Source organism: Macrosteles quadrilineatus, unplaced genomic scaffold (genome assembly GCF_028750875.1).
Source record: "Macrosteles quadrilineatus isolate MER2022 unplaced genomic scaffold, UCM_ALF_1.0 Scaffold_9__3_contigs__length_116548681, whole genome shotgun sequence".
Lineage (NCBI taxonomy): Eukaryota > Metazoa > Arthropoda > Insecta > Hemiptera > Cicadellidae > Macrosteles > Macrosteles quadrilineatus.
The window spans coordinates 14211312-14238599 of record NW_026542602.1 but is presented as its reverse complement, the minus strand read 5'-3'; the positions used below and the strand labels follow the sequence as shown (position 1 = coordinate 14238599).

General features: G+C 36.2%; 1 protein-coding gene across 1 annotated transcript; it reads right to left on the bottom strand.

Moving 5' to 3' along the window:
- Positions 1 to 1740: 1740 nt before the first annotated feature.
- Positions 1741 to 14028, bottom strand: LOC129003257 (uncharacterized). Its single transcript, XM_054431550.1, has 5 exons — positions 13880 to 14028; positions 12271 to 12332; positions 7898 to 8355; positions 7390 to 7423; positions 1741 to 2291 (listed from the first exon to the last, which is right to left on the bottom strand). The coding sequence occupies exons 1-5, from the start codon at positions 14026 to 14028 to the stop codon at positions 1741 to 1743; spliced, it is 1254 nt and encodes a 417-aa protein (XP_054287525.1).
- Between the last annotated feature and the right edge of the window lie 13260 nt (positions 14029 to 27288).

Genomic DNA, 27288 nt, shown 5'->3' with positions numbered 1-27288 from the left:
TGGAGAGCGGCTCACCTTGACGTCGAAGCATCTTATCACCAGCGATATTATTTCGAGATTGATGGAGCCGGCTGCGTCAAGGTTTCTTGTTTGGTTGCAATAAGAAAATTATCTGAGAATAAGATAAAATAAGAATACCAACAACTGTACCCGATTTATTGTCTAAAGGGGTTACCTTAAGCAGTTCGGGAACTGTTTAATCCCATTTTGTGTATTAAAATATAAATCTTTCTGTGATTAAATATACATTTTCAAATAGAAATAGGTTTCCGACTTCTAGGCAATATAATAGATTGTTGATTAAATTGTTATGATTAAGTGTAGTATCAGAACATACAACTTAGAATGAAAAGTAGTTTAGTTTAACGTTTTAGGATTTTTTTTACCCTCCCAAATAAAACGTCAACAGCCTGTCATCACAGACTACTGATCCCTGCGGCTGTCTCAATACTGTAATTTACTCTACGGTATAAGTTATATTGGCTTTACGGTAGGGACGTGGCTGGCCATGAGCCAACGTCCGTCATATTTCTCAAGACACTAAAACTGACACAACAAATCCAATGCCTTACTTACTTACTTTACTTAACTTACTTACTTACTTACTTACTTAATGCCTTAAATTATTACTTTTACCTTTTCAAGATTATGTTAAGTTTTCAGTTACCATTCGTCCCTCTGCCAGATCATAAGCTTTAAGATGACACATCAATCGTAAAAATATGTCTAACAAGACATTTTAACAGGAATGTTACAGATGAACCCCTTATTAAATTAGTTCGGTGTGGAAAAATCCCACGATGGTTAAATACTGCAAAAAGTAACAAGTATGGTTGCTCAAAACTTGGTAAAAAGTGACCGGACATCATTTTAACACATCATTCAGCGTTACACTACCTTGTTAGGGGGAAGGCTCGGTAGGAGTCATGAGAAAATCTTAAATGTAGCATAGGTTGTGGTTAGGTGTAGGCACATAACATTAAGGGCTTTAATAGTAGAATTCAGTGCTGCATATTTGAACTCAAACGGATAACCGAGTGAAAAATGGCAGCCATTCAAAGATTTATTGAAACTGCCATTTTAAATCTTTGACCGACTGCCATTATTTTGTTCTCAAATTTGTGGCATCGTATTCTACTAACAAAGACCTTTTATTTGATGTGCATATTAAACTTTTAAGATTTTTACTCCTAGCGGGCCGTCCCCCTGAAGAGGTAGTGCATCACTGAATACTATCTTAAAATTATTTTAATGCCCAGTAACTGTGGACCAAGTTTTCAAGCTCTATCTTTATTACTTTTGGAAATATTTAACCGCCCCGGAACTTTTTTTCCACCTTTTATGGATAACCTGCGATAACGTAATTAGAATCATTGTCATACTTGTGGATATTTATTTATATTGATTCGAAGTATTTCCTTACCTTACAGCATCCATCTGGTAATTTCTGTTTGACAAGATGCCAAAAGATATTTTTTAAAGTAAAGAAATACTTTATATAGAAAAGGGGTTTTTTGCGGAAGTAGGCCTAACACTTGAATTGCACCTTTTAAATGTTGCTATAATTATTTTTCACTAAAAAAAAACTGTTTGAAATAAATTGCTAACCAATCATACAGTAACCCTTAAATGCTTGCATTAATTATAAACTGCACTTGAAATATATTACAAGGAAAGGTCAGGAAATTAATTTACTACTGAATCAATAAAAATGGTTTATTTCACCTCGAAACCTTGAATTCATTCTTGGACGTTGGGTTGTGGCGTCATGTACGGCAGAGGTTTGTGGAATGGTAATTTCCACCAAGCTACGCCAATGTTTAAGCCTACGTCACCGGTCCAAGCCCTTGGACACCTGACTGGCCAAGGATGATCTCGATCAACCATAACCTCATCGTAGTAGTGCAAACGCATAAATTTTTCTTGAACGATGTCTCTTTCGAAGCACTTTCCGTCTGTGTTTTTATAAACAATTCTAAAATACCTACTGGGTCCATCATATCCAAGGTTTATGTTTATCCCCTGAGTTCCAGACTCGCAAGAGTTTAGAAGAAACCTATCCAGGATTATATGTTCATCAGCCTCATACACGATCCGTCCTGTTACCATGGTGGATTGTTGATTAATCGGCATTGGGTTGTTAAGAGTGTATTCTTCGCAGATGAGCTTGAATGATTTATTGTTTAAGGTTTTAGTATCAAACACAAAAACTTGTGTTTTAGGTTGACTGTTAGAAGCAACGTCTTTGTTGAAACTCATGATGTAGGTGTCCCCCATGGGTCCTAAGTTTACTATAAAACAAAACAAAAACTATCAAAATAAAATAATATTAAAAATGATCGTAAGTAGGTATATTGTAACAGTAATTTATATTTTCGAAGGAGCTGTTTGCAATATCCTAAATAATGGGCAAAGTTTGCTTGATTGTAATTTATTTTCAGAATAATCCCTAAAGGGGTAATTTTAAATGCAGGCTTTAGCTACATCAAGAGTTTCCATGCTAATACTGAAATTTAACAAAATCTGACCTTTCGAAATGACGTCATTAAGCAAAGACTACGGACATTGTAACAGTGCAGGGCAGCGAGTTGAGAGACAATATTTTAGAATACTAGTATTTAAAATCTGTGGATTAAAGAAAAAGGTTAGTGATAGTTTATTTTTAGATTTAATAAGTAATTATGATTTAGTTTTTTTATTAGAAACTTTTGTTTCTCAAAAAGACGTAGATTTTGTTACAAGTAAGTTAAAAGATTTTAAGTTATTTTTGAAATCAGCAACAAGGGAGTCAAATCTGGGAAGATTTAGCGGAGGGGAACTTATTTTAATAAGATTAACTTCACCATTCTGTAATAGCCTAAATTTTATTAACGAACAACAGTTTAATTTTGTAAAAGCGAGTTTCAAAACCACTGAAAGTTGTATCTACATCTGCCCTTTGTATCTAAATTTCAATAGTTGGGACCAGGATTTTAATAATATGCAATATTTTTTAAATTATCACGAGAATGACAATTTGGTTCTTTTGGGTGATTTCAATGGAAGAATTGGAGAAGGGCAATCTTTTTCAGATGGGGAATTTATAAACATGAATAAAAGCTTTGTCAATTTTAGAAAATATAAAGATAAAACAACCAACAGTAAAGTGCGAAAGCTGTTAGAGATGTTCGATAATTATGGTTTAATTATCTTGAATGGGAGGTCACCTAGTGATAACGAGAGGGAATTCACTTTTATAGGGCCAATGGGGACCTCAGTAATAGATTTCGCAGCTGTTTCAGTAAACTGTTTTAGCTTATGTGCCGATTTTAGGGTGCTCCCCTACCCAGGCTCTGATCACTTGCCGCTTGAAATTGTAATACAAAATGTTGGAATCAGCTCATAGGAAAGGGAGAGGGGAGAAGGTGACATCTTGCCTTTGTTGCCAAAATTAAAATGGACCAATGATTTGTATTATAAAGAACGGATTTCAGTAAATATTTTAAATAGTGTATTATCAGAGGATAATCAGGAAAACATTAGTAAGTATGTTTTATCTATGGTAATATTACAATATGCATTTTTAAATCGGCAAATCATAAAATTTGTATAAGCTCAAAGAATAAATTAGCTAAAAAACAACCTTGGTTTTATTATGAGTGTTTGGTAGAAAGAAACCGCGTGTTTAAGCTGTTAAAGCTGTATAGAAAAACTAACTCCTCCTACATTAAAAACTCATAAATATCTCAAGTAAAAATTTATAAACAAGTGTGTGAATCGAAAAAGAAATTATATTATGAAAATATTATATAAGATTTGAATAAGCATTCTGATAGCAAGACGTTTTGGCGAGCCATTAATGCATTAAAAAGGAAATCTGACAATATTGTGGGAAATATTTCACCAGAAAAATGGGTTAAACATTTTAACAGTTTGCTGAACCCCCCGCTCCTGGCAGGTGCGATAAGTCATGCGAAACCTCTAGTAGATAATGCTAGATTAGATTGTTAGTTTACCAGAGTTGAGTTTAAGAATGTATTGACTGCGGTCAAGGCCGATAAAGCCCCAGGCATGGATAGAATACCTTAAGAATTTTTTAAAAATGCCCAATAATTTTTTTTGGACTATTTACTGGCAGTATATATAATCAAATTTACTTGACTGAAAAGGTTCCTACTTCTTTTCAAGAATCCATATGTTTTCCTTTGCATAAAAAAGGGGATATAAATTCAGTTGAGAATTACAGAGGTTTGTCTTTTATAAATTGCGTTGCAAAAATATTCACCAGCCTTCTTAATAATCGTCTGCAAAACTTTATTTGGGAAAATCAAATACTAACGGAGTTTCAAGCAGGATTTAGAAAAGGATACTCAAGTATGATTAAATTAAGATTGGCAAAGAGAAAAATTATACGCATTTTTTGTTGATTTTAGCTCAGCGTTTGACACTATTGATTGAAAGGCATTGTTTAAATTGTCTAATCTGGGAATATCAACTCGTATGCTCAACAATCTGAAAAGCTGTTACAGTGAAACCAGTTCAAGTGTATGGTGTGGAGATGGCATCACAACCAGTTTTAACACCAAACACAGGTATGTAGGTGACAGGGATGTATTCTCTCACCTACTTTATTCAGCCTATTCGTAAACGACCTACCAGAAGCGGTGGGGGGAGGTTGTAGTTTTGGAGGAACTAGGGTTAACATACTTTTATATGCGGATGACATTATTCTCCTCTCTCCAACAAGAACTGGTCTTCAACACATGATAAGAAACCTGGAGACCTACTGCAATATGTGGAATCTCATTGTAAATTTAAACAAATAAAAAATTATGGTTTTTAGAAACGGCGGTAGACTTAAAGAAATTGATAAATGGTGGTATAAAGGTGATAAAATTGAAGTAGTTAACACATACAAGTATCTAGGAATATTCTTTCAAGTTCTTGTTCTTGGAATAAGTATTTAACGGAAAAATGTAGGATGGGTAAATTTGCTATCATTTCAATTTGGAATAAACTTATAATGAATGATCAAGTACCGCTGAGCTCAAAGATTGTTTGTTTTGAATCGGTCGTGCGGGCTGTCATATGTTATGGAGATAAGGTATGGGGATACATTGAAAGCGATATAGTTGAATCAGTGCAAAAAATGTTTATTAAAAAATTATTGAAGTTGCCGTGCAACACTCCAAACTATTTACTATATTTAGAAACTGGATTCGAGAAATTATTTTCTATACCTTAAATACACAAATAAATTATATTTTGAAGGTGTTATCCCTCAATCCCTGCCACATAATAGGTTGCCCAGTATATTAGCGAAACAGGTTATGGCTAAACGTATTTTTTGGTGCAGAGAATGGGAACGATTAGGACAAATTTGCCACATTGATATTCATTTTGATGTTGTTGAGACAGACAGGCTGAGAACAGATTTACCATCAGTGATGGAGGTTTTGCGGGAGAAGTGGAGGGGGAGTGCATCAGTAGAGCTCGTACCTCTGTATTTCATAAACAATTATCAATGCTTGACCTTGGCCCGGAACTGGGCAATAAGAGCCCGCTTTTCACCAAAGATCGTGATATAATTTCATGGGCAATAAAGGCTAGGGGAGAGTTAATTGACCTTAATTATAAACTTTGGATTGACAAAAATCATAAGTGTTCTTTGTATAATTTAAATGAATACGAGACGGTTAACCATTTTGTGTCAGTTTATCCTATTTTAAAGCAATTAAGAAAGCAATATTTTGGGAAAAATGTCCTAAATGAAATCGAGTATTTTGAATATCTTAATGGGAGGAATTGGCGTGTCTTGGTTGATTATTTGAAAAGAGTAGAGTATAGATGGCAGTATAGGGCAGTATCGATGGGTCTTTATTAAAGAATTTAGTTTTTCAACTTAATATATAGAAATACCCCTGTTTTCTTTTTGTTTAGTTTGTTTAGAAAAAAAAAAACTTAGTGTAGTAAACTTCAGTTTACCTTTTGAAGCTCGTTTAGACATCTCAATCATAGTTTGTTTTGTTTTGTTTTGTTAAATGGGGTAATATTATAGCAATATTAATTAAGGAGAGGTTATTTATTTTCTTATTTATTTTACATTATATTTTATTTATATACATATTTTGTTTCTCTTTAAAAAAGTATATAAAGAAGAATTAATTTAGTGCAAGCTTTAAAATTAAGTGCCAACCGAACAGACGGTTATTTAACCATTGTTTGATAAAGTGTAATTTATTACCTGTGAATGTATATATCAATATGTTGTAAATAAAGCACTTATTCATTTCATAAGCAAAGACTACATAGAATACATCTGGTTCACATGAGCGACATATCTAGCTGACTACGCTAGATGTACGGTCCGAACCCGCCGTCCTGGTGGTTGCTGGAGTCATCCCCGTCATCCCCGTCAAACTTTTGGCGGCGGAGAGAAAGGCAATTTATCAGAGCCGTGGGGAGGACCAGGCACGAACAGAGAGGAACGCACCCGCACCTACCAGCTGTGGCAGGAGAGCTGGGGACAAGAGATCGGGGACGCTGGACCAGGCGACTGATACAGCAAGTCCAACCTTGGGTTAATCGGCGGTGCGGAGAGGTGGACTTTTACCTTACTCAATTTCTGACGGGTCACGGCTTTTTCCGGTCGTTCCTGTTCAAGATGGGCAAAGCCGTGTCACCCAATTGCATATACTACCCAGGCATTCCCGATGACGTGGAACATACCTTTTTCCACTGCCAGCGTTGGGAAAGGCCCCGCCTGGAGGCTCAACAGTTAGTAGGACTGCTGTCAGTGGACACGGTCATACCGATGATGACGGAGGGTGAGGACAATGGGACCTGTGTGTCACATTACATCGAGGGTATTCTCCGCGCCAAGAAGATGCGGTACCTTGACCGGGATGCGGTGGCGGTGTAGGTCATGAAGTATCTAAATGCCAAAAACGGTGAGAGCCCTGATGGCTTAGGTCACATGTTGGCCTGACTTGAACTAATGTGACAAACAATTCCAGGTCTGTGTCCAACAGAGTAGAGGGGTTTTTTTAGTGAGTAGTCTGTGATAGATTTAGGAGTCTCACACTACAGTCTGGCTACCTGTGTGCGTAAAAGCATTTTCCCTCCTCTCCCTTAAAAAAAAAAATAATAAAATAATAAATAACTATAGGCAGTCTGCAGGTATTGTAGCCTTTTTATTCAGATTTGCGTTAAGTGGGCTATAAAAACAACTATAACATGAAGTTGTAGATACGTTATCAAAGGAAACTTCGTCAAATATCATTCTGCAATTCCTAGGTGGTGTGTAGTATCATTGAGAGGTAGTATACCAATAACTTCCCAGAAAAAAATGTTACTTTTGTACTATAGAGTTTGACTAGAAGTATTGGAATCTTCATTTCAAATACTTACCAATGCCTCCAGCTGCAGCTCCTTGTTCAACTACCTGAAAAACATCAGGTAAATCTAAATTTTCGGTCAAAGATCAATAATTAAAAAGTCCTAAGGAATATTTTAATAGAGTGTTAGAAGATAATTGTTTCGTTTTATCTTTCATTTAATTTTGCATATTTATTTTGTACATAATCATACCACTTGGATACACACGACCAAATACAACTAAAAAAATAAATTTTGAGATGTAGGTATATGCAATTACAGATTAGTAAAAACATTGACTAAAGTCAACGGTAAAAGATAAGAATCCATGCACAGAAGCCAAAGCCATTGTGTATTTTGTAATATTAAAATTGATGCAATCAATATTTTTTTGTGGCAAAACCTTTTTAACAAATATCTAGGGTTAGCCTCGTATTTGAAACACTAACTAAACGGTCGGCACCACTTGTAAATATAATAATAAACACAAAATGAACATACATTTTTACATATTTTTAGTATTATCAATAACTTTTCTTACACTCGCAATTTTTCCTGGGCATTCCTTTAACTTTTTGTATCGTTTTTTTTCCACGCGTGCCATGAAATAGTAGCTGGTGACATGGTAATCACTTTCAACGCACCCCGGCTTCGCCCCAGCGATTAGATACGTCATCGTCAGGTCAAATGTATAGACCCCGTTAAACCTTCTTGCTTCTGAGTTCCTTGTGAAATCCTGGTCGGTCACATGAATGTAGTTTTCCACTTGTGAGCATGGCGCGTCCAATTGCGAGGACAGATTCAACGTGTCTATCAGGACTCCTTCATGGCTGTATATGAACGCCCTGGCGTCATCGCTCTTGTACTCTACGCACTCAACGCGTAGCTTCTTCCCTGGTACTAGTTGTAATTCCAAGTCTTTTGATGAGGCTTTATCCTCTGGTGTGATCCACGACGTGAAGATTTGCTTTCCACCCCTGTGATCATTCGTTTTCAAAACTGAAAGAGAAATACGTGGCTGTATTAGTGATACAGTATCAACAAATAAATCTCTAACTTACCAAGGAATCATTTAGAATCTCACTAGTTGTAAAAAATAAACTAGACATTACCTTAAGAGAGTTAGCTTGTCGTACACAAATAAACGAATTAAAATTCTGGTCAAGATAGTTAAATTGTGACTTTAAATACTGTTGTGTTAACAGTAATACGGAAATTCAAAGTGCACTTCGTATTGACTTCAATATTTAAGTAGTTGTATTTCATATACAGGGTGTTTCCTATCTCTCTAACGAACTTGTTATCAATCCTGGATCAAAGTCAAATTAAAATATCATGTACAAAGTTTCTAAAGTTCAATAGTTACTCGTAAGCCACCATATTGTATTTTTCACAAAACTGTTTTCCCCTAAATATTTATTTTTATAGACACATTGAGTATCAATTTAATTTTTTATCCTCTAGATGTGCCTTTTGTGGGTTTGGATGATAACCAGGGAAAGCCCCTTGTCCTACAGGCTTACAATTTCAGAGTTTGTTCTGAATTCTGTTGCCATTCATCTGAACTTTTTCAAGTTCACATTTTGTTTACATCAAAACAACTGATGGCTATGAAACAATTTTGTTTACATCCATACGAAAATGATGGAGCTATCTTAAAGCTGATGATGTTTTGGTGAATTCAAGTAAAATATTGCAATGTTATTTGTTTAAAATGTAAAGAAGAAAATTACTTACGTTTGATTTGGCGTTTTGATAGAATTTTGTGTTTTAATAGTGTGTTTTAATGATGTTTTAATAAATTCAAGTAATATATTTTAATATTATGTGTTTAAAATGAAAAGAAAAAAATGTACCTTATACTTTGTGTTTTATCGTGTTACATTAGAGTTTGTAATTTTCCTAAAATGCCTCGAAGAGAAGGTAGGCCTACACTCAATGAAAATAATAAGGCACGCAATGCAAATAATAGAGTTATAATGATAAACCAGTGTACCTGTTGCTCGAATTCGAGCAATTGCTAAGTATTACACGCGTTATTTTAAAACGAATAACAGTCATAATTTCTGATGACTTTAAAAAAATTCGACTTAAAGATTATGGAAATACTCAAGATGTACATAACAGATCGATATAATTCACATTTCTTGTAAATAGTGTTTTCTACAAAAAATAGCCTTACTCATAGCCGCATTAGGTTGTCCATAATTATGATTACTAATAGCACAGTGTTAATTTAGTTTTCTTTTTAGTATATCAAATTATCCAGGCCCTCTCGCTTTTTTCCATTGTAGTATTTACGCCAACCCAAATTCAAATAGTAAATATTTCATTTCAACCAAGTCAGTAAATATTTGTAGCAAACTCCTTATTCCCATCACCACCCCTGGCTTTAAGTCCGGGACTTATTTGCCAGGCCAATTCCCCGTGAAAATCTACTTTCTTTTTAGGCTTCAGCCACTTTCAATCCTCGTCCAGACACATTATGTGTCCAAAAGCATAACAGCACGACTCCCTTCCCCATTCCGCCCTGAGCGATAGGGATCATTGAGATTCGCTCTAAACTTTCCTCTCCCCTTCATGGGCAAGTTTTAATTCCTTTTCTTTGCAGCATGTTCTTCTAGAAACATCTAAACATGTATGCACCCTATGGACTCCAAGCATTATTCAAGGATGGTTTGTGTGAAGTTTGGTGCAGATCTGTCAAAAGGCTCCGACTCAGAGGGGGTCAATTTTTTTTTTTTTTACAAGTATTTATTTACAATCTATTCTATGCTAGAATAATAAGTAAATTTAATAACCATTTTAACATGGGTTAGTTACACTCCATCAAGTGCACTAACATACAAAAACTTTTAAAAAGTTTAACTAAAAACGATTTGGAAGGTCAATTGGATTAACTCTTTTGAGCCTATAAGTTGCTTCACTATTGTCGAGGAGGTTAACAGCCAGGAAATTTGGATGGGTTTCTAATTTTATTTGGTATTTTTCACTTCGTTTCTTTATTTCTTCTTTAACATAGGGTAATTTTGTATCTTGATGAATTACTTTATTTGTGACAAACCAAGGTGCTTGTAAAATGTTTCTAAGTGTTTTCGATTGAAACCTTTGAACTATTTCTATGTTTGAGTTGGAAGCGGTTCCCCAGAGTTGGATACCGTAGGTCCAAATAGGTTTCAATATAATTTTGTATAAAAGTAATTTATTTTCAACAGATAATTTTGAATTTCGACCAATGAGCCAATTTAGTTTGTTTGTTTTTAAATTTAAATGAAGTCGTTTGTTCCAAATGTGTGAATGCCATGTAAGCCGTCTGTCGAGATGCATACCAAGGTACTTAACTTCGTTAGATTGTGGAAGCATGACATTATTCAATGTTACTGGGGGACAAGTTCTTGTGGACATAGTAAATGTAACTTGAACGGATTTTGTTTCATTTACTTTAATTTTCCAATTCTGTAGCCACTGAGACAAATCGTCTAATGCAGCCTGAAGGTTTGATGATGCCAGAATAGGATCCTGATTTGATGATAAAAAAACAGTGTCGTCTGCAAATGTTGCAACCGTAATACCCTGAGTACTTGGAAGGTCATAAGTGAACAAAATATACAAAATAGGTCCAAGAACACTGCCTTGTGGTACACCTGATTCAATTTCATGCACATCTGTAACTATATCTTGATATTTAATTTGAAAAAAGCGTTTGGACAAATACGATTTCAACACTCCATAGTATGTATGGGGCAGCAAAGTTTTAATTTTGAACAATAATCCTGTGTGCCAGACTTTATCAAACGCCTGGGCTACGTCCAAAAAGGCAGATGAACAAAAACGTTTATTTTCAAGATCTTCCTTGATTACATTCACTATTCTATGCACTTGCTCAATGGTGGAATGCCTTCGGCGGAATCCAAACTGATGGGAAGGCAACAATTCTTTTTCATCAATTATAATTTGGAGTCTTTTTAAGAAAAGTTTTTCAAAAACCTTAGAAACCACAGGAAGAAGAGATATAGGCCGATACGAGGATGCTTGATTTAAAGGTTTACCAGGTTTCGGAATAACAACAATTTGTGAAACCTTCCACTGTATTGGGAAGTATTCAAGGCGTAAAACTGCATTGAAAAGTACTGTAAGGAAAACTATCCCTTTTATAGGAAGCTCTTTCAACACTTTACATGTTATCAGATCATAACCGGGGGCTTTTTTGCCGTTTAAATCGTCTTTTATTACTTTAGCTACTTCAGATGGTGTGACAAATTTTATTGGTAAATCAAGTTGATTTGGAGAATCGAGGAATTCCAAAATTTCTTGCTCAACATTTGAATTAATATTATATGGCTTGAACACTTCCTTGAATTATAAAGCAAATACATCTGCTTTCTCGATGTTGTTTTTGGCCCAATAACCGTCTTCTTTTAGAATAGGTGGAATGCAAATTTGTGGACGTTTTAAGTTTTTTGTAACTTTCCAAAGGGAGTAGTCACTAGCTTCAGATGGAGAAAGGTTTGATGTGAAATCTTGAAATCTGTCATTGTTTAATTTAAACAGTAACCTTTTTAGTTGTTGAGTGGCCCTGTTTAGATTTCTTTTATCCGTCTGGTCTCTAGAGTTTTGCCATATTCTACGGAGTCGGCGTTTTTCGGCAATTTTCCTATTAATTTCAATTGGATAGTGTATTCCTGATTTTAAATTATGTTTATTCTGGTCTGGAGTTGCTCTCCAAGCGGAGTCTTGAACTGTTTTGTTGAAATGTTCAACAGCAAGATTCAAATCTTCTTCGCTCTTCAAACACACAGAAATCTTTAAATTTTGATCCATTAATTCACGAAAATAATTCCAATCTGTATTTTTGTTGCATAAATGTGGTGGAATAGGTTTGAACATAACATTTGAAGCGATCGTTAAAATTACAGGTGAGTGGTCTGAGGAAAGGTCCAGAGATTGCTCGATTGTCACAAAATCTCGGGATACACCTTTTGTAACAAAAAAATCAAGAAGGTCTGGTATTTTTTGACGATCAGAACTTATAGTAAGTGGGCCTGTCTCAAACTCCACTACAACAGATGAACTTTGGATGAAATCGAACTGATATTTTGGCAATTCATGGTGCTTGATATGACTTTTAATCAAGATAGCACAACCTCCATGAGCTCTATTGCTAGGATGGTTAGTGTTGTATAGACTGAAATTTTAAATTTTACAAAAGTTTAAATCAGTAAAGTGAGTTTCAGAAATAAGAATAATGTCCAACTTATGTTTAGCAATGAACAGTTTTAATTCTTGGCATCGCTGTGCCAAGCCGTTAGCATTCCACAAGGCTATCTTCAAGGTTTTCACCATTAATTGAGCTTTTTAAGAACAGTTGTAAGTAGGTCAAGTAAGGAACCTATTTGTTGAGATTGTTGCATAAACAGTTTTTCAAACCGATCAAAGAATGAAGTTATTGTATTTGTTAACTTTTCTGTGGATGCATCACTAGAATCATTACTTGGCGTGCGTGCATTCACATTATCAGAACTTGTGCTGGGTTTAGTTTTGTTACTTACTCGTGAATTGCTAACTGCCTCCGCATACGAAATGTCAGGACTTGTTAGATTGTCAGAAGAAGCAGAATTTGATGATTGAGTAACTTCAGCTTGTTTTGGTACGGCAGTTCTTCCTCGAGCCTGGGGATGTGTTCGACTCTGGATATTTTTGAAGACCATGCATCCCCTGTAATTGGCTGGATGACCTCCTCCACACAAGGCGCATATTGCAGGAGTAGAATTGTCTTTAGTGCATTTGATTGTATCGTGTTCTTTTCCACATTTAACACATCTAAATGGATGCCTACAGTAGGTTTTTGTGTGACCATATTGTTGACATCTTTTACATTGAACAATTTCCCTTTTCCTATAAGGGGGTTCAAAAGTTATCTTAGCATGTAACAAATACTGAATATTGAAGATGTCTTTGTTATTTGAACTCGGCTCTAAATCAACAAAGAACATTGACAGTGGCTGTTTGGTGGTTGAATGAAGTACATTAGAAATATTTCTTACCTCATGACCCATCTGTCGTAGTGCTTCTTTTAGTTCTTCTGTATCAACTGAATAGTGCATATTCTTTAATACAACTCTGTATGCTCGATCTTGTTTAAGCTGAAATGTATGGAAGCTGACATTACTCTCGTTAAGTTTTCTCACTATTTTTCTATAAATATCAGCAGATGTTGGAAGAATCTTAACTGAGTTGTTATTTATGCATTTGTAGGCAAAAGCAAAAGTGTCAACGACAGATTCAAATGTTTGAATCATTGCATTCACGTTACCCACATCAGGAATGAAAATAGGTGGAGGCTTAGGTTCTGATGATTTTTTAGAAACTGTTGTGATGTTACTGTAGAGTCCATGTCTTCATTATCTACATTTAATACTTCCAAACTGTTGCTAACTTCAATAGGCGTGCTCATGTCTTGTTTGGCCTTTTTTGGTTTCTATTAGAAACTTCTCCAACGTTTCTGCGTTTGGGAATCGTTTGCCAGTTGTCTGTATCGTCTTCTGACGTGTTTGTCTTGCTAGGAGAATCAATCATAGCATCGATGATTTCAGATGAAAGAGAACCCTCGGTATTGGAGTAGTTGTGGTCAGAGAGGTGCGAGTTGGTGTAATTCACACCTTCGTCGGCCATTTCAAAAGAGAAATGATAGATAAACGTAAACAAATCAAACGGTACAGGTTATGAAATTTCAAAAGTCTAAATGGTTACCACGTTACACATCAAATCAAGTCTGAAAGTAACTGAGCACAACGGAATACTAACGCACATTCATTTATGACTATAAAAACAAAAACTAACTATAAAAACCGAGCTTTTTTTTAAAAAATAATCAAGAGAAAAATAATTTACAACTATGTTGTAAAACAATACACAGCTGACTAGGGGGTCAAATGTCAGACTTTTGGAATTACAATGTTTACAAATAAATATAATTTAATATTTTAAAAGCAGATGTTTACTTTTACCAACTAATTTGTTGTGATCATCACAACATTCTTTTCCTACAGTTACCTAACAATGTACATGTTCTCTCACTGATTTGAGAAAGCAAAGTGGCCAATTCGCTAATCAGTGAGACAATGTTAACATTGTCTCACTCTAATTACTTTGTCTCACTCCAGATTTGCAACGTGAATGCACGAAATAGTGAGCGCGTAACATGCAGGCAACGTAGTATGCGCGCGAAATACGTTGGCAGCACTGGCTGTAAATCAGCTGGTCAGCTGTTGTACTGTTGTATTTGTAACTTCACGTTAAATGTTATATTAAAAGTTCACTTCTGTGTAAAAATAGGTTATGTTTCTTCACCAATTTATTTGTTTTATGGTAACTGTAGGAAAAGTATAATGTGCAACTCGAGTTCAAAGTACAATTGCCTCACTCGAGAAACCATTCCTCACTCGCCTACGGCTCGTGAGTAAGGATTTCTCTCGAGTGAGTCAATTGCTCACTTTTCTCACTAGTTGCACAAATAACTATTTCTAGTCATGATTTTAAATAGTGCCACACTGTTTCTTCAGAATGCTGAACAATAAAGTATTTTAGTTTTGGATAAGTCCAAATATATTCCCCCAATCGCAGCAATCCTGCGCACTCAACAACGTTTAAATTCTCCACTATGAAATATGAAAACATAACAAGTAAAAACTTGTATCAAAGGTATAAACGATAAAATGGATGGCAATGCCTTAATATTTTTATCCTTCGTTCTATACCCACACAATCTAACATACATTTTTATGTGAAAAACTAGCTGTACCCGCGCGGGCTTTGCCCCGCTTAACTTCATAAGTATTCGCATGACTCAATCACGTCCTGGTTGAAGTTCGTTCGCTACGCTCACTCACCTTCAGGTTGGAAATCGTTCGCTGCGCTCACTTGTTTTCAGGTTAGCTCGTTCGCTACGCTTACTCGCCTCCAGGTTGATGTTCGTTCGCTACGCTCACTCACCTTTTGGTTGCAAATTAGTTGTTGTCATACATTTAAAAAATTCATCCCTTTTATTGTTTATAATACAGTACTTTTATAAAGGTTTTTATGTTTTAATATTTAACATTGGAGAATTTAAACGTTGTTAAGTGCACAGGTGTGCTGCTATTGGGGTTTAATACATTTGGACTTATTCAAAAGTAAAATAGTTTTCTGTGCTGCAATCTGTAGAAACACTGTGGCACTATTTCAAATCATGACTAATGCTAATACAGAATGTTGTAGTTATTCAAACGTACAAAACAGTTGGTGAAAGTAAACATCTGCTTTTAAATTATATTTATTTGTAAACATTCTAGATCAAAAAGTCTGACATTGGCCCACTTAAAACCCTCTGGGGCAGAGCCCTTTTGACGGATCTGCACCAAACTTCACTCGAACCATCCTTGAAAGATGCTTAATAATGCCTGAAAGTTTCATTACAATCTGTCGAGGGGTTTCGGAGTCCATAACGTATATACACATATATATACATACATAGTTCCTCTTTTATAGATATAGAAGATAATCGTGCGTGATATCTCAGGTATTCAAATGCCTCCCAATTTGTCATTAACCCACCACATTACTGTCATTATAAGAAGGAACTCCAATTACTAATGCGAAACTTAAATCCACCAAAGCCGTGCAACGGAACCAGACTGACGATTAAAATAATGACACCAAACTTGATCGAAGCAACAATCATTAGTGGTAAGTTGAAATGAGAAATAGTCTTAATCCCAAGAATACCCATTTCATCTGAATTACCCATTGAATTCAAGCTACTACAATTTCCTTTGCGCCATGCCTTCGCAATGAGCATTATAATGCACAAGGGCAATCCCTGACTATAACTGGTTTAAATTTAGAAAATGCATGGCTTTCACACGGACAGCTGTAGCTCAAGTGGTCGTAGGTACGCCTAAAAAGTTATATATTTGTACGCCTAATGAATAATAAAAAAAAAACATTGTTTTTAGCAAAATAAACATTCTATTTTAATTTTTTGTATACATTTTTATTATTTATTGTTAAGAGCAAATTACCATTTTAAAATAATAGTTGGTAGTGCTGCAACGCACGCCGGGTAACTGCTAGTATATAATATTCTTCTCAAATAAAAAATATTTCTTTGTTTCGTTCAGCCTCAATTAGTGAAAGATTTTATTTAATATTTAGGCATTTATGTTTTGTTTTTAACAGATATTTACTATGATCCGGCCTTGGTTCTAAGGGTTCTTGGTTTATCCAGCTACTTTTCGAAAGCTGATATAAAAAACTAAATATTTATTCCCGCGGCAGACGGAACAATATGTAATAACTAACTTATATTATTCTCCTCCATCTACAAGTATATTTTTCTTAAAAATAAAGTAATTATAAAATCTGTTATAGCCCTACCGTTTCCTTTAACTTTTGCAGAAGTGACGAGAACTGAGGTCTGAAGAATCTGCAACGAAAGACCATATATTAAACGTTTAACAGTGCAAACGCAAGAACCTATCTCCCTGCCAGCCTTACCCTAAGAAATCTATGTTGGAATAGAGAACGGTGATCACGAATTTAGTAGATACTGGCGTAATGAGAAGTAAAACGCAGCTTCCTGAAATTCTTACTCCTTTATTATAATGCCAATTAGGGAATACACATAATTTAGGGATTAATCTTAATAAGCTGGGTGTAAGTAGTGTTAGAAATTAATAATGCAATATTTGGAATATTCTATATTCTTCCTAATATTTCCAAAATCAATACATATACATATCAATCGTGTACAAATAAAATAATTTTGTTAATCATAAGCCCTTCACAAAAAATAGGTGGGTCTCACTTTAAATTACTCGGTTTAACCGAACTCTGGCATAAAAGAAGTGAAAACATAATCAGATCTCTGTCTGAAAACATCAAACACCACTAATAATGTCCATTCTTAAAAATTTATAATAAATAAAAGCGGATTGAAGATCCTTACAAACTATTGTGAAAATTTACTTTTCAAGAACAATATTTAACAGGTTTGTCTGAAACTTTACATATTTACTGCACTTGTTAAAACAACTCTGAATTATTTAAAATTAATACTTTACAATCCAAATAAAACTCTGACGACTTCTACATACGTAAAGTTCTCTGAAGTATTCCAATAATAAAATTTAAAAATACTTACAATTTCTACAGCAGAAACTTCCCTTCAAGTCCGCATTTCCAGTAAAACTTAACAGCCAAACCTACTCACTTACAATGTAAAATACTCTGATTTATAAGCATGGATTAAATATATAATTTTAGTTTTAGTAATTTCAAATGATTTTAATACCTCAGTACAAAAATCACGCTGATTCCGTCAACAACGTAACGTTATGTTCGTGGAACGATGTAGAGAACATTGATCCCCATCAGTATATGGCATTAGTTCATAAAAGTTTACTCTCTGAACATCATCCTATTACCTAAAATCGCATGCTATCCAAGACAGAATGTCTCGTCACAGGGTCCGTGATATCAATGTACTGACATTACCGTATCGATAAGGGACTTAGGTTCCCATCCACTTTACATATTTCGAAATTTAAACTACGAAACATTTTAACTATGGCGGCAACATATTTGGCACAGATATCGTTTGAAAATTACCCTTTTGTGTAGACAAAAATGGTTGCTGTGCAGAGTATGGTGAAATAGAATGAAAAAGTCTCACTTAAATTGAATTAAATTAAAGCGATTCTGACTATTTGGTTGAACAATGGAATAAGTAGGTTGAATTTTCAAATTAAGCAGATTCTGTTGGTATCAAAACGTATCACTTAATGCAATGAATTTAACATAATTCATTGCAGACAATCGATAAGTTTAAAATATGTTTTTAATTTTATACATGAGATTTGTTAAGTATTTTGTTTATTTATTTGTTTATAATGTAGTTATTTTTTTGGGAAATTGCCATTAAACGGGTTACGTGCATGTTAGATGGCTTTCTTATACATGAAATTTTGCAAGATAACGAAAAGTCAATATTGGTGTAAATATCAAGATAGGCATCATATCCAATTAGGTACAAATGAAAGCTAAAAGCAAGAAAACAAGCTATTTATTAACTGGAAGTATTCTTGTAATTCACACACAAAACCATAATAATTCATAGCATTATGTACTTGTAAATAACTAATAGCTGGTAAAGTATTGGAAGTAAAGAAAAAAAGGATACAAATAGTATGAATAAAAACTTACCAGCAATGATCCTAGAGCCACAGTCAATATTCGGCCCATCGCAAATAAATGTGGGCCAACCTATCTAAGTGGAGCGCTGGATCTAGATGTTTTTTTCCCTGTAAAACTTAGTCAGTGATAAATTGCCATTAATTGCCCATAAGTAGCATAGTCTCACTAACTAACGTGTGACTTGTGCAATTAGAAGTAATAACTCATACAGTTTCTATGTACGTCATGACATTAATTACACTTTGACGCAAACCGCTCACTCTAAATCGTTGAGTGCCGCTAACATTTGACACCCCCAAAAATGTATTAAACATAAAATTTTAATTTGCCAATATTGATCAAAATGCATCCATAAACAATCAAACTAGAACAGTATTTTCTTTGTCTGTGACCGTAAATTGTACAATAATACTTTATAATCCAACATTGTTTGTTTTTAAGCTCTACACTATGGCTGTAATTATAAATATGCAATTTCCATTATAAGAGCAAAAAACGAGGACATCTCGACTTAATTCCTGTCGTTCCGATCGGAACATAGGGCGTCCACGAGACGTCTCCAGGCCCGTCTTTCTCCCGCCAGTCTTGTGAGCTCCCCCAGGTATTTCCCTCTATTGCTGCCTCCTTTTCAACCGTTCTCCTCTAAGTGTTTCTTGGCCGACCTCTACGCCTTGCTCCTTGAGGGTTCCGTGTTAGGAATTCCTTCTCTATTGCGCCATCTGGTTTCCTTAAGGTATGCCCAATCCAGTTCCATTTTTTTCTTCTGATTTCTATATGGATTGGCATTTGGCCACTTCGTCTCCAAAGGTCTTCGTTTGTTATTCTGTCAGGCCACCATATCAGGTTTATCTTTCTCAAGCATCTATTTATAAAAACTTGCAGTTGGGAGGTAATTTTGTTATCTACTTTCCATTTTTCACAAGCATAAAGCAGGACCACTTTAACATTAGTGTTGAATATTCAAATTTTGGTGTGGAGTGAGATGTTTCTACTTTTCCAAACGGGTTTTAGTTGGACAAAAGCTGCGTTTGCTTTCCTTATTCTTAGTTTAACATCATCTCCAGCTCCTCCTCCATCTGCTGCTACAACACTTCCTAAGTAGACAAAAGACTACTTGATCTACCTCCAATCTATCCTCTAATTGGTCATTCACCCTCATCTCTTTAGTTTTACTTGGATTTATTTGTAGACCAGCTATTTCTGCGACATCTTTGAGATCTTTCAATTTACTCCTCATGTCTTTTAAACGATGAGATACATATGTCGTCCGCACAATCCAAGTCTTCCAGATTTTCGGCAAGACCCCACTGAATGCTTCTTCTCCTAGTTGCAGTCACCCTCCTCAGGACACGGTCAAGGACCACCAGAAATAATATTGGCGACAAGATGCATCCCTGTCTTACTCCAGAAGTCATCTGAATTGATTCAGACACTTTCCCCCGGTGCAGTACACTACAAGAGTACCCCTTGTACTTCATTATATTCACAAGTTTGGGTGGGATTCCAAAGTGTTCAACAACCTGCCACAGGACTTGATGGTTCACGGAGTCAAACGCTTTTTCAAAATCGATAAATGTCAAATATAACGTTGCTTGATACTCAGTACTCTGTTCAAGGATGATTCTCAAGGTATTAATGAGATCTACACAACTTCGGTGCTTCCTAAAACCCGCCTGGTTTTTGCGAAGCTGACTTTCCACCGAATCCTTGATACGGTTTAGTATAATCCTTGTTAATATCTTGCTTGGCACTGCTGTCATCATGTCTCTCCAATTGTTGCACTCTCCAATGTCTCCTTTTTTTGGTAGTTTAATTATCAAACCTTTTTTCATTCTTCAGGTACTTTCTCCTTCTGCCAAATCTCTCTTATCAAATGATAAAGGAGATTTGCAGCTGAATTCCAGTCCGCTTTCATCATCTCTGCAGATATATTGTTCAGTCCTGGTGCTTTTCCATTCTTCATTTCTTCAATTACTCTCTTTATTTCATACTTTGTCGGGTTTTGTATGTTTATCTCTTCCCTCTCCAAGTTATCGTCCATTACCTGCTCAAACTCCATCCTTCTGTGGGTTCATTTCGATTCAGAAGCTCCCTAAAGTGTTCGACCCATCTTTTCATCGGATCCCCTTATGAGTTAGGATCTTTCCATCCTTATCTTTTATTGGCCGCTCTTTCTTCCAGCTTGTTTTGGATAACACTCTTGTTATTTCATATAATTCTTTAAGTCACCTCTTCTCACTGCATTTTCTGCTTTCTGGGCTAAGTCATCAACCGATTTCCTTTTATCCTTTCTGGTGCTTCGCTTAACCCTCCTGTCCGCCTAACTGTGTAGTCTCCTTGCTTCCAATGTTTGTTGTCTTGTTTTAGCTTGTTTTAGTTTTTGCTTCAATCTTTTTCGGTTTTCGATTTCTCTCCAAGATTGTTCGGTTATCCACACTTTTTCAATTGGATTTTTGAACCCTAAAACACTTTCTCCAACCTCTTGAAACATTTTTTTACTTCTTCCCATCTTTTATCTATATTACAGTCATCTCCTTCATACGCAGCCAAAACTTCGTACCTATTCCTCAACTCCACCTTAAAACTCTAATTTATTTGAGCATCTTTCAGTCGATTAATGTCATATTTTCTTCCTCTACTATATTTCCTTGGGAGTTTTCTGCAAGAATTTTCAGCTTGAATTCAGGTGAAACGAGGATAAAAAAACTAAAAAAATGAAAACCAAATTATGCCTTTGAAATAATTATGCCTTTTCAGTTCCTATGACCCGATGTTCCCGGTTCACTACTTCATTCAAGTTTATCAAACTCTATATATTTATACCAGAATCAATCAACATCTGACCAAAATTACTTGTAAAAAAATTCTGGTAAATTTTTCGGTTCGCTTACCTTAACATTTTTTCAGTGCATTATAAAAAATACTGTTAATCACATGATATTTAAAAATATGTTTGTAAACAACAGAAATGACGATGACGATTTTGTATAACCTCAAATTATATAGTCTAGTTTCGTTACGATTAGATGGTCATTTCCACAGTATGATGAAAATCGTTGTTCAACTCACGGAGGGAAAGTGTCTTTTTGGTACTTAATCGTATTTCGAGATTGCGTAGGTACCAAAAAGAGCCACTTTCGCTCCTAGTGACTGAAAATACTTTTTTGATGGTAAATAACTCTTCTGCAGCTGTTTGAAATTAATCCAAGATGGCCACCATCCTCCAATCTCTAATGATGACTCTAATGATGTTGACTATCCTGATAACTCGCTGGTAATATTTTTTGTTGGACTAGTGTAGTTGAATTCTTGTTTTCGTGGTCATAAGTTGTTTGTCTAATAAGTAATTCAAAAACATTAAATTTTTATGGGAAATTATCAACAAACGATATTTAATATAAAAAAGTTGAAAAGAGTTTTGATTAAATGTAGTAATAAACTTTATATATAACTTAAGGTGATTTTTATGACCCATAGGAAATATATAGGGCATTTTTCAACAAACAGTATTTATTTCCAAAATGTAGATAGGATTTCCTATGCAATTTTGATTGCCGTTTAACCATCTACTTCTAGGACAATCCATTTCAAATGCTGAAAACAGATTACACTCTATTGAGCGCAAATTTAAATCTCAGCCTGAATTCAAGTCTCTGTATACAGATTTTATGACTGAGTATTTGTCCTTGGGTCATATGGAACTTGCTCAAAATATTGATCTTACTGCTCCACGTTATTTCCTTTTTCACCATGAGGTTTTAAAGGAATCTAGCAGTACCACTCGTTTGCGTACTGTATTTGACGCCAGTGCCAAAACCTCAAATGGCATCTCTCTCAACCACAGAAAAATTCAAACTAACATTTGTGATTTATTGATCTCCTTTCGCATTCATAATCTTGGATTTTTCTGTGATGTAGGCTGCAGGCAGATTAAGGTGCATCCTGGTGACCAGTGTTATATTACCAGTTGATCGTCTGGCCTGACAATGTTGATCAGTCACCTTCGATCTTCAAACTCACCACTGTGACTTTCGGAGATAATTACTCACCACAATGCTTTTCGAACCCCGCATATATTGGCAGCTGATGGTGACAAACCCATACCCTGAAGCGGCAGGGATTCTACGCACACAAACCTTAGTAGATGGTGTCATTGCAGGTGGTGATTCTGGGGAAGAAGCTTTGATTCTTCAAAAACAACTTATCTTGCTGTTGGAACGGGCCGGTTTCGAGTTACGCAAGTGGACTTCAAACTCCAGTCGACTGCTACAAGATCTAACAGATGGTCACATAGAGTCACCGGTATTTCTTCAAGATGGCCGACAACCTCATTTTACCATACTAGGCATACACTGGTCATTGGCTACTGACAGTTTCACCTATAATTTGAATTTACCTCAGAATTCTAGAACAGAGCGTCAAGTGCCAGTGTTATTGCACAGACCTATGACCCCTGTGGTATCGTATCTCCTATTGTAATGTGGGTGAAGCAGTTTGTGCAGCTCATATGGACTAAAGGACTGAATTGGGACCAACCTCTCCCGCCTGAACTTCTCGAAATGTGAAAAATTTCACTGGTACATCTGCACAATATTTTAATTCCACGAGCTCTCAAAGTATCCCAGTCATGTAGTACTGAACTACATGGGTTTTCAGATGCTTCCAAAGGTGGATATGCTGCCACCATAATATTAGCAAATTTCCTATATAGAGAATAAACTACTACCGTAGGTGTCATGGTAAAACTTAGACCCGAGACCGATTTACTTTAGAAACCAAAACTGAGTCCGTTTAAATTCATATATAAGTGTGTTTGTGTGTGTGTTTCCGTTAGCACGATAACTCGAGCAAAAATGATCCGATTTCGATGAAATTTGGTACAAAAGTGTAAATCTACGTTTAATCAAAGGTGTTAGTGAACCAGCGTGATCGGACCGTGGGAACAGGGTTTTATGGGGGGATTTATGGGGTAAAAATTGGGTTTTCTCATTTTGACCCCTTAAAACTTAAAATTTCCCAAATCTTCTATAGACCATTTTAAAGAGCTTAAAAAACAAATAATTTTGTATATTGAAGTGGTTCTGTATAATTATTGGTTACGGAGAAAATTGTAAATTGAAAATTCCCATGTTATTCTTATGGAGAATAAGTAAACTGTTGTAGTTTGCTTGTTTATGGATATATTTGGATCAAACCTGGCGAATCTATTTTTTGTACACTATGCGATCAATATTTAGCTAAAAAACACACTTTAATACCCTCCCTGTAGGCAGAAAGCCTGTGTACTCGTTAAACCTTATGTTATTTGAATAGATTAAATTGAAAATAAAATCAGGAAAATGGAAATTCGCTTAATCTGCAGATTAGCTGCGGCGAGGGCATTTAAGGTGTACCCTAAATGATGGATCTGTGGTAATCAGGCAGCTATTGTCAGAGACTCGAGTTGCTGCTCCTTTAAAGAAACTTACAGTTCCTCGTTTAGAGTTATGCGCTGCTCATTTACTGGCTCAACTAGTAGGCTATGTTCTCTCTGTTTTTCACTCAAGAATAGATTCCTCCTCTGTAGCTCTATGGTGTGATTCAACTGTAACTGGCCTGGTTACACACTCCACCTTATCGACTTAAGACTTTCGTTGCAAACCGAGTCGCTCAAGTACAAGAACTTTTACCATCTCATTGTTGGTGGCATATTGTCAGCGAACATAATCCTGCTACTTACTTACTTACTTTCCGTGTCCGGAAATCAGACTTCACTTTTCCAAAAATTAGCTACCGATATGACTCTGTCATTCGCTTGTAAAAGATCATCTAATGTGCAAGACTGGTCTAGGCTTGGATAGATCAGCAGATGTCCAGGATCCTGAACAGGACACAGCATGATGTTTTCTTCGTCTGGTAAGAGACCCCATTTCTGCACGTTTGTCTTGCATTTTGGTACTTCGACTCTGATTCGATTTAGGGTCTTCCACACCGTGTAATGAAGGCCTCTACCAGGAGCCAGTTCCTCCCTGGCTGGTATGGGAGGGTTAGTCAACGTGGCCTCCCACCTTGCTAACCGATTGCTTGAGAGTATTCCATCGAGGACTCGTATCCGTGATAAAAAGCTCTTTCTATACCGAAGCCGTCACTCTGCAGGTTGGTGGCCGTGTAATGGGTGACGAGGGTCTGTCTCTTGCTTAGTCCTTTCTGCGTCGGCAGCGACATCACATCGGATTGATGGAGGGGCAATCCCTACGATAGGATAAAGTTCGTGTACTGGGGTTGGTTTCAAACACCCAGTTACAATCCGAGCCATGTCATTGACTGCAGTGTCAACCTTTTTTGCATGTGACGATGCATTCCATACTGGTACAACGTACTCCGCAGCCGACACACTGAGCGCTAAAGCTGAGGTTCTGAGGACATTAGGGTTACCCCAGCATCAGCTGGTGAGCTTTCCGATGATATTATTCCTCGCTGGGACTTTACCTCTTGCCGCAATACAATGCGCCTTAAATGTCAGTGTGTGGTCCAGTATGACACCAAGATATTTGGGTGTAGGACAATGCTGAAGACGGTCTCCCCGCCACCTCACATTCAACTGACGGCCTGCTTCTCTGTTATTTAGGTGAAAGGCACAAACTTGGGTTTTAGGAGGGTTCGGCTTGAGGTGATTTGCGTCATAGTACTGGGAAAGTTAATTTAGAGTCATAGTCAGCTTCTGTTCTACCTCTTCAAAACTCTTGTGTTCTTCAACTCTTGTGTTCTTGTTCTTCAACTCTCAAACTTGTGCCGCCACCGCCGTATCATCGGCATATATATACTGACGTGTAGCGTTTGGCAACAGTTGGTCGTTAGTGTATTATGTTATAAAGGGCTGGGGCTAAGACCCCATTGCCTGAGGCAATCCATTTCTTTGATTCCTCTATCTACTTTTTTTGCATTGAAGGGACATGAAAAACCGCCTGTTATGAAGAAAAGTGCCTACCATTGAAGTCAGCTGATAGTCTTTGTTAATGCTGTACACTTTTCCCAAGAGTCTTTGATGGTTTACGGTATCGTAGGCAGCTGTTAAATCTACAAAAGCGACACCCGTGATCTGTTTTATCTCAAACCCATCCTCAATGTGCTGGGTCAGGTTTAAGACTTGGCCACAACAAGACTTGCCTGTTTGAAAGCCTGCCTGTTGTGGAATGATCTTTTGTTCCAGAAAATCGCCTATTCGATTGAGTATCAGACGTTCTAACATATTATATGTGTGTCATAAGAGAGAAACAGGTCGAAGGTTCTTAGGATCGTTTGGATAATCCTGCTGATTGCGCATCGCGTGGGATCCCTCCCTCAGAACTGCCAGATCATAATTTGTGGTGGTTTGGCCCGTTATGGTTAAAGCAGCCTCGTAAATGTTGACCAGTATCTAATTTCACGCCTTCAGAACTCTCAGAAACTGGAGAAAATAAGACTCAGTCAGATGTCATGCTTGTCTCTATGAATATCCCAGAATGGGATATTCTCACAAGATTCTCTCACTTCAGTAAACTCCAACGTGTGATAGCCTACGTTTTGTGATTTATTCCTAACATTCGGCATCCACAGAGAGGTTAATGGACCTCTCACCACTAGGGAATTAACTGCGGCTCGGCAGGAAATCTTCCAGCAGGTTCAAGTCTCGTCCTTCGTAGATGACATAGCAGCCTAGAAAAAAAACAAGTCTAAGTCTCTATCAACATCGCTTCGTCGTCTCTCACCTCATCGATAATGGAGGCATTCTGCGAATCGGAGGACGTCATTGCATTTCGCAACTTCCTGAAGATATACAGCATCCTGTTATCTATATATTTAATACGCTAGGCATATTTTTGTCATAATTGTTTTGGAGCGGTGGTGCTACCGATTACCATGTCCAAGGTGTCGTTAGAAAGGTCTTATCATGTAGTTTTGCCATCAAACAAAAAAACTTTGGAATTACATCAGGGCTCTGCCCCAGTGGCCTTCAAAGTGCCTATGTTTTCTTAGGGAGAACATGTTTGTTTACATTTGAACAGATGAATACTTTGAAATTGACAGTTATATTTGAAACAGCTGGTTATACTAAAATATGAGACAAGTGCTATAAGGATTTATTAGATTAGTTGAAAAGATTGATGTTTCACTTATTAAATACCATGTTTCACTGTTTTAGACCAGTTTTTATTTGCACAAAATCAAAACATGACCAAACAAATGTTCGACATAATGGAGACTATAAGACAATGGATGGAGGCCGACGAACTTTAACTGGTAGATGCGAACGAAATACAAATAATACTATTGTCGTAGATAGCCGAATACAACAAGCACCCCTCCGTGTTGGGTGTATCCCATATTGTGTATTAAAATATAAATCTTTCTGCGATTAAATATAAATTTTCCAAATAGAAATAGGTTCCCGACTTCTAGGCTATATAATAGATTTTGATTAAATTGTTACGAGAAAGTGTAATATCAGAACATAAAACTTAGTATGAAAAGTAGTTTAGTTTAATGTTTTAGGATTCTTTTCTCACCCTCCCAAATAAAACTTCAACAGCCTGTCATCACAGACTACTGATCCCTGCCGTCTCAATAATGTAATTTACTCTACGGTATAAGTTATATTGGCTAAATAAATACGGTAGGGACGTGGCTGGCCATGAGCCAACGTCCGGCATATTTTTCAAGACACTAACACTGAGTTAGTGT

Coding starts and splice junctions, on each gene's coding strand:
- LOC129003257 (XM_054431550.1), bottom strand. CDS start 14,028: ATGGCCGACGAAGGTGTGAATTACACCAACTCGCACCTCTCTGACCAC. Junction 8,356..12,270: donor TTTCCTCAGACCACTCACCT/GTAATTTTAACG, acceptor TTTCTCTTTCAG/TTTTGAAAACGAATGATCAC. Junction 2,292..7,389: donor AGCTGCAGCTGGAGGCATTG/GTAAGTATTTGA, acceptor TTTGTTTTATAG/TAAACTTAGGACCCATGGGG.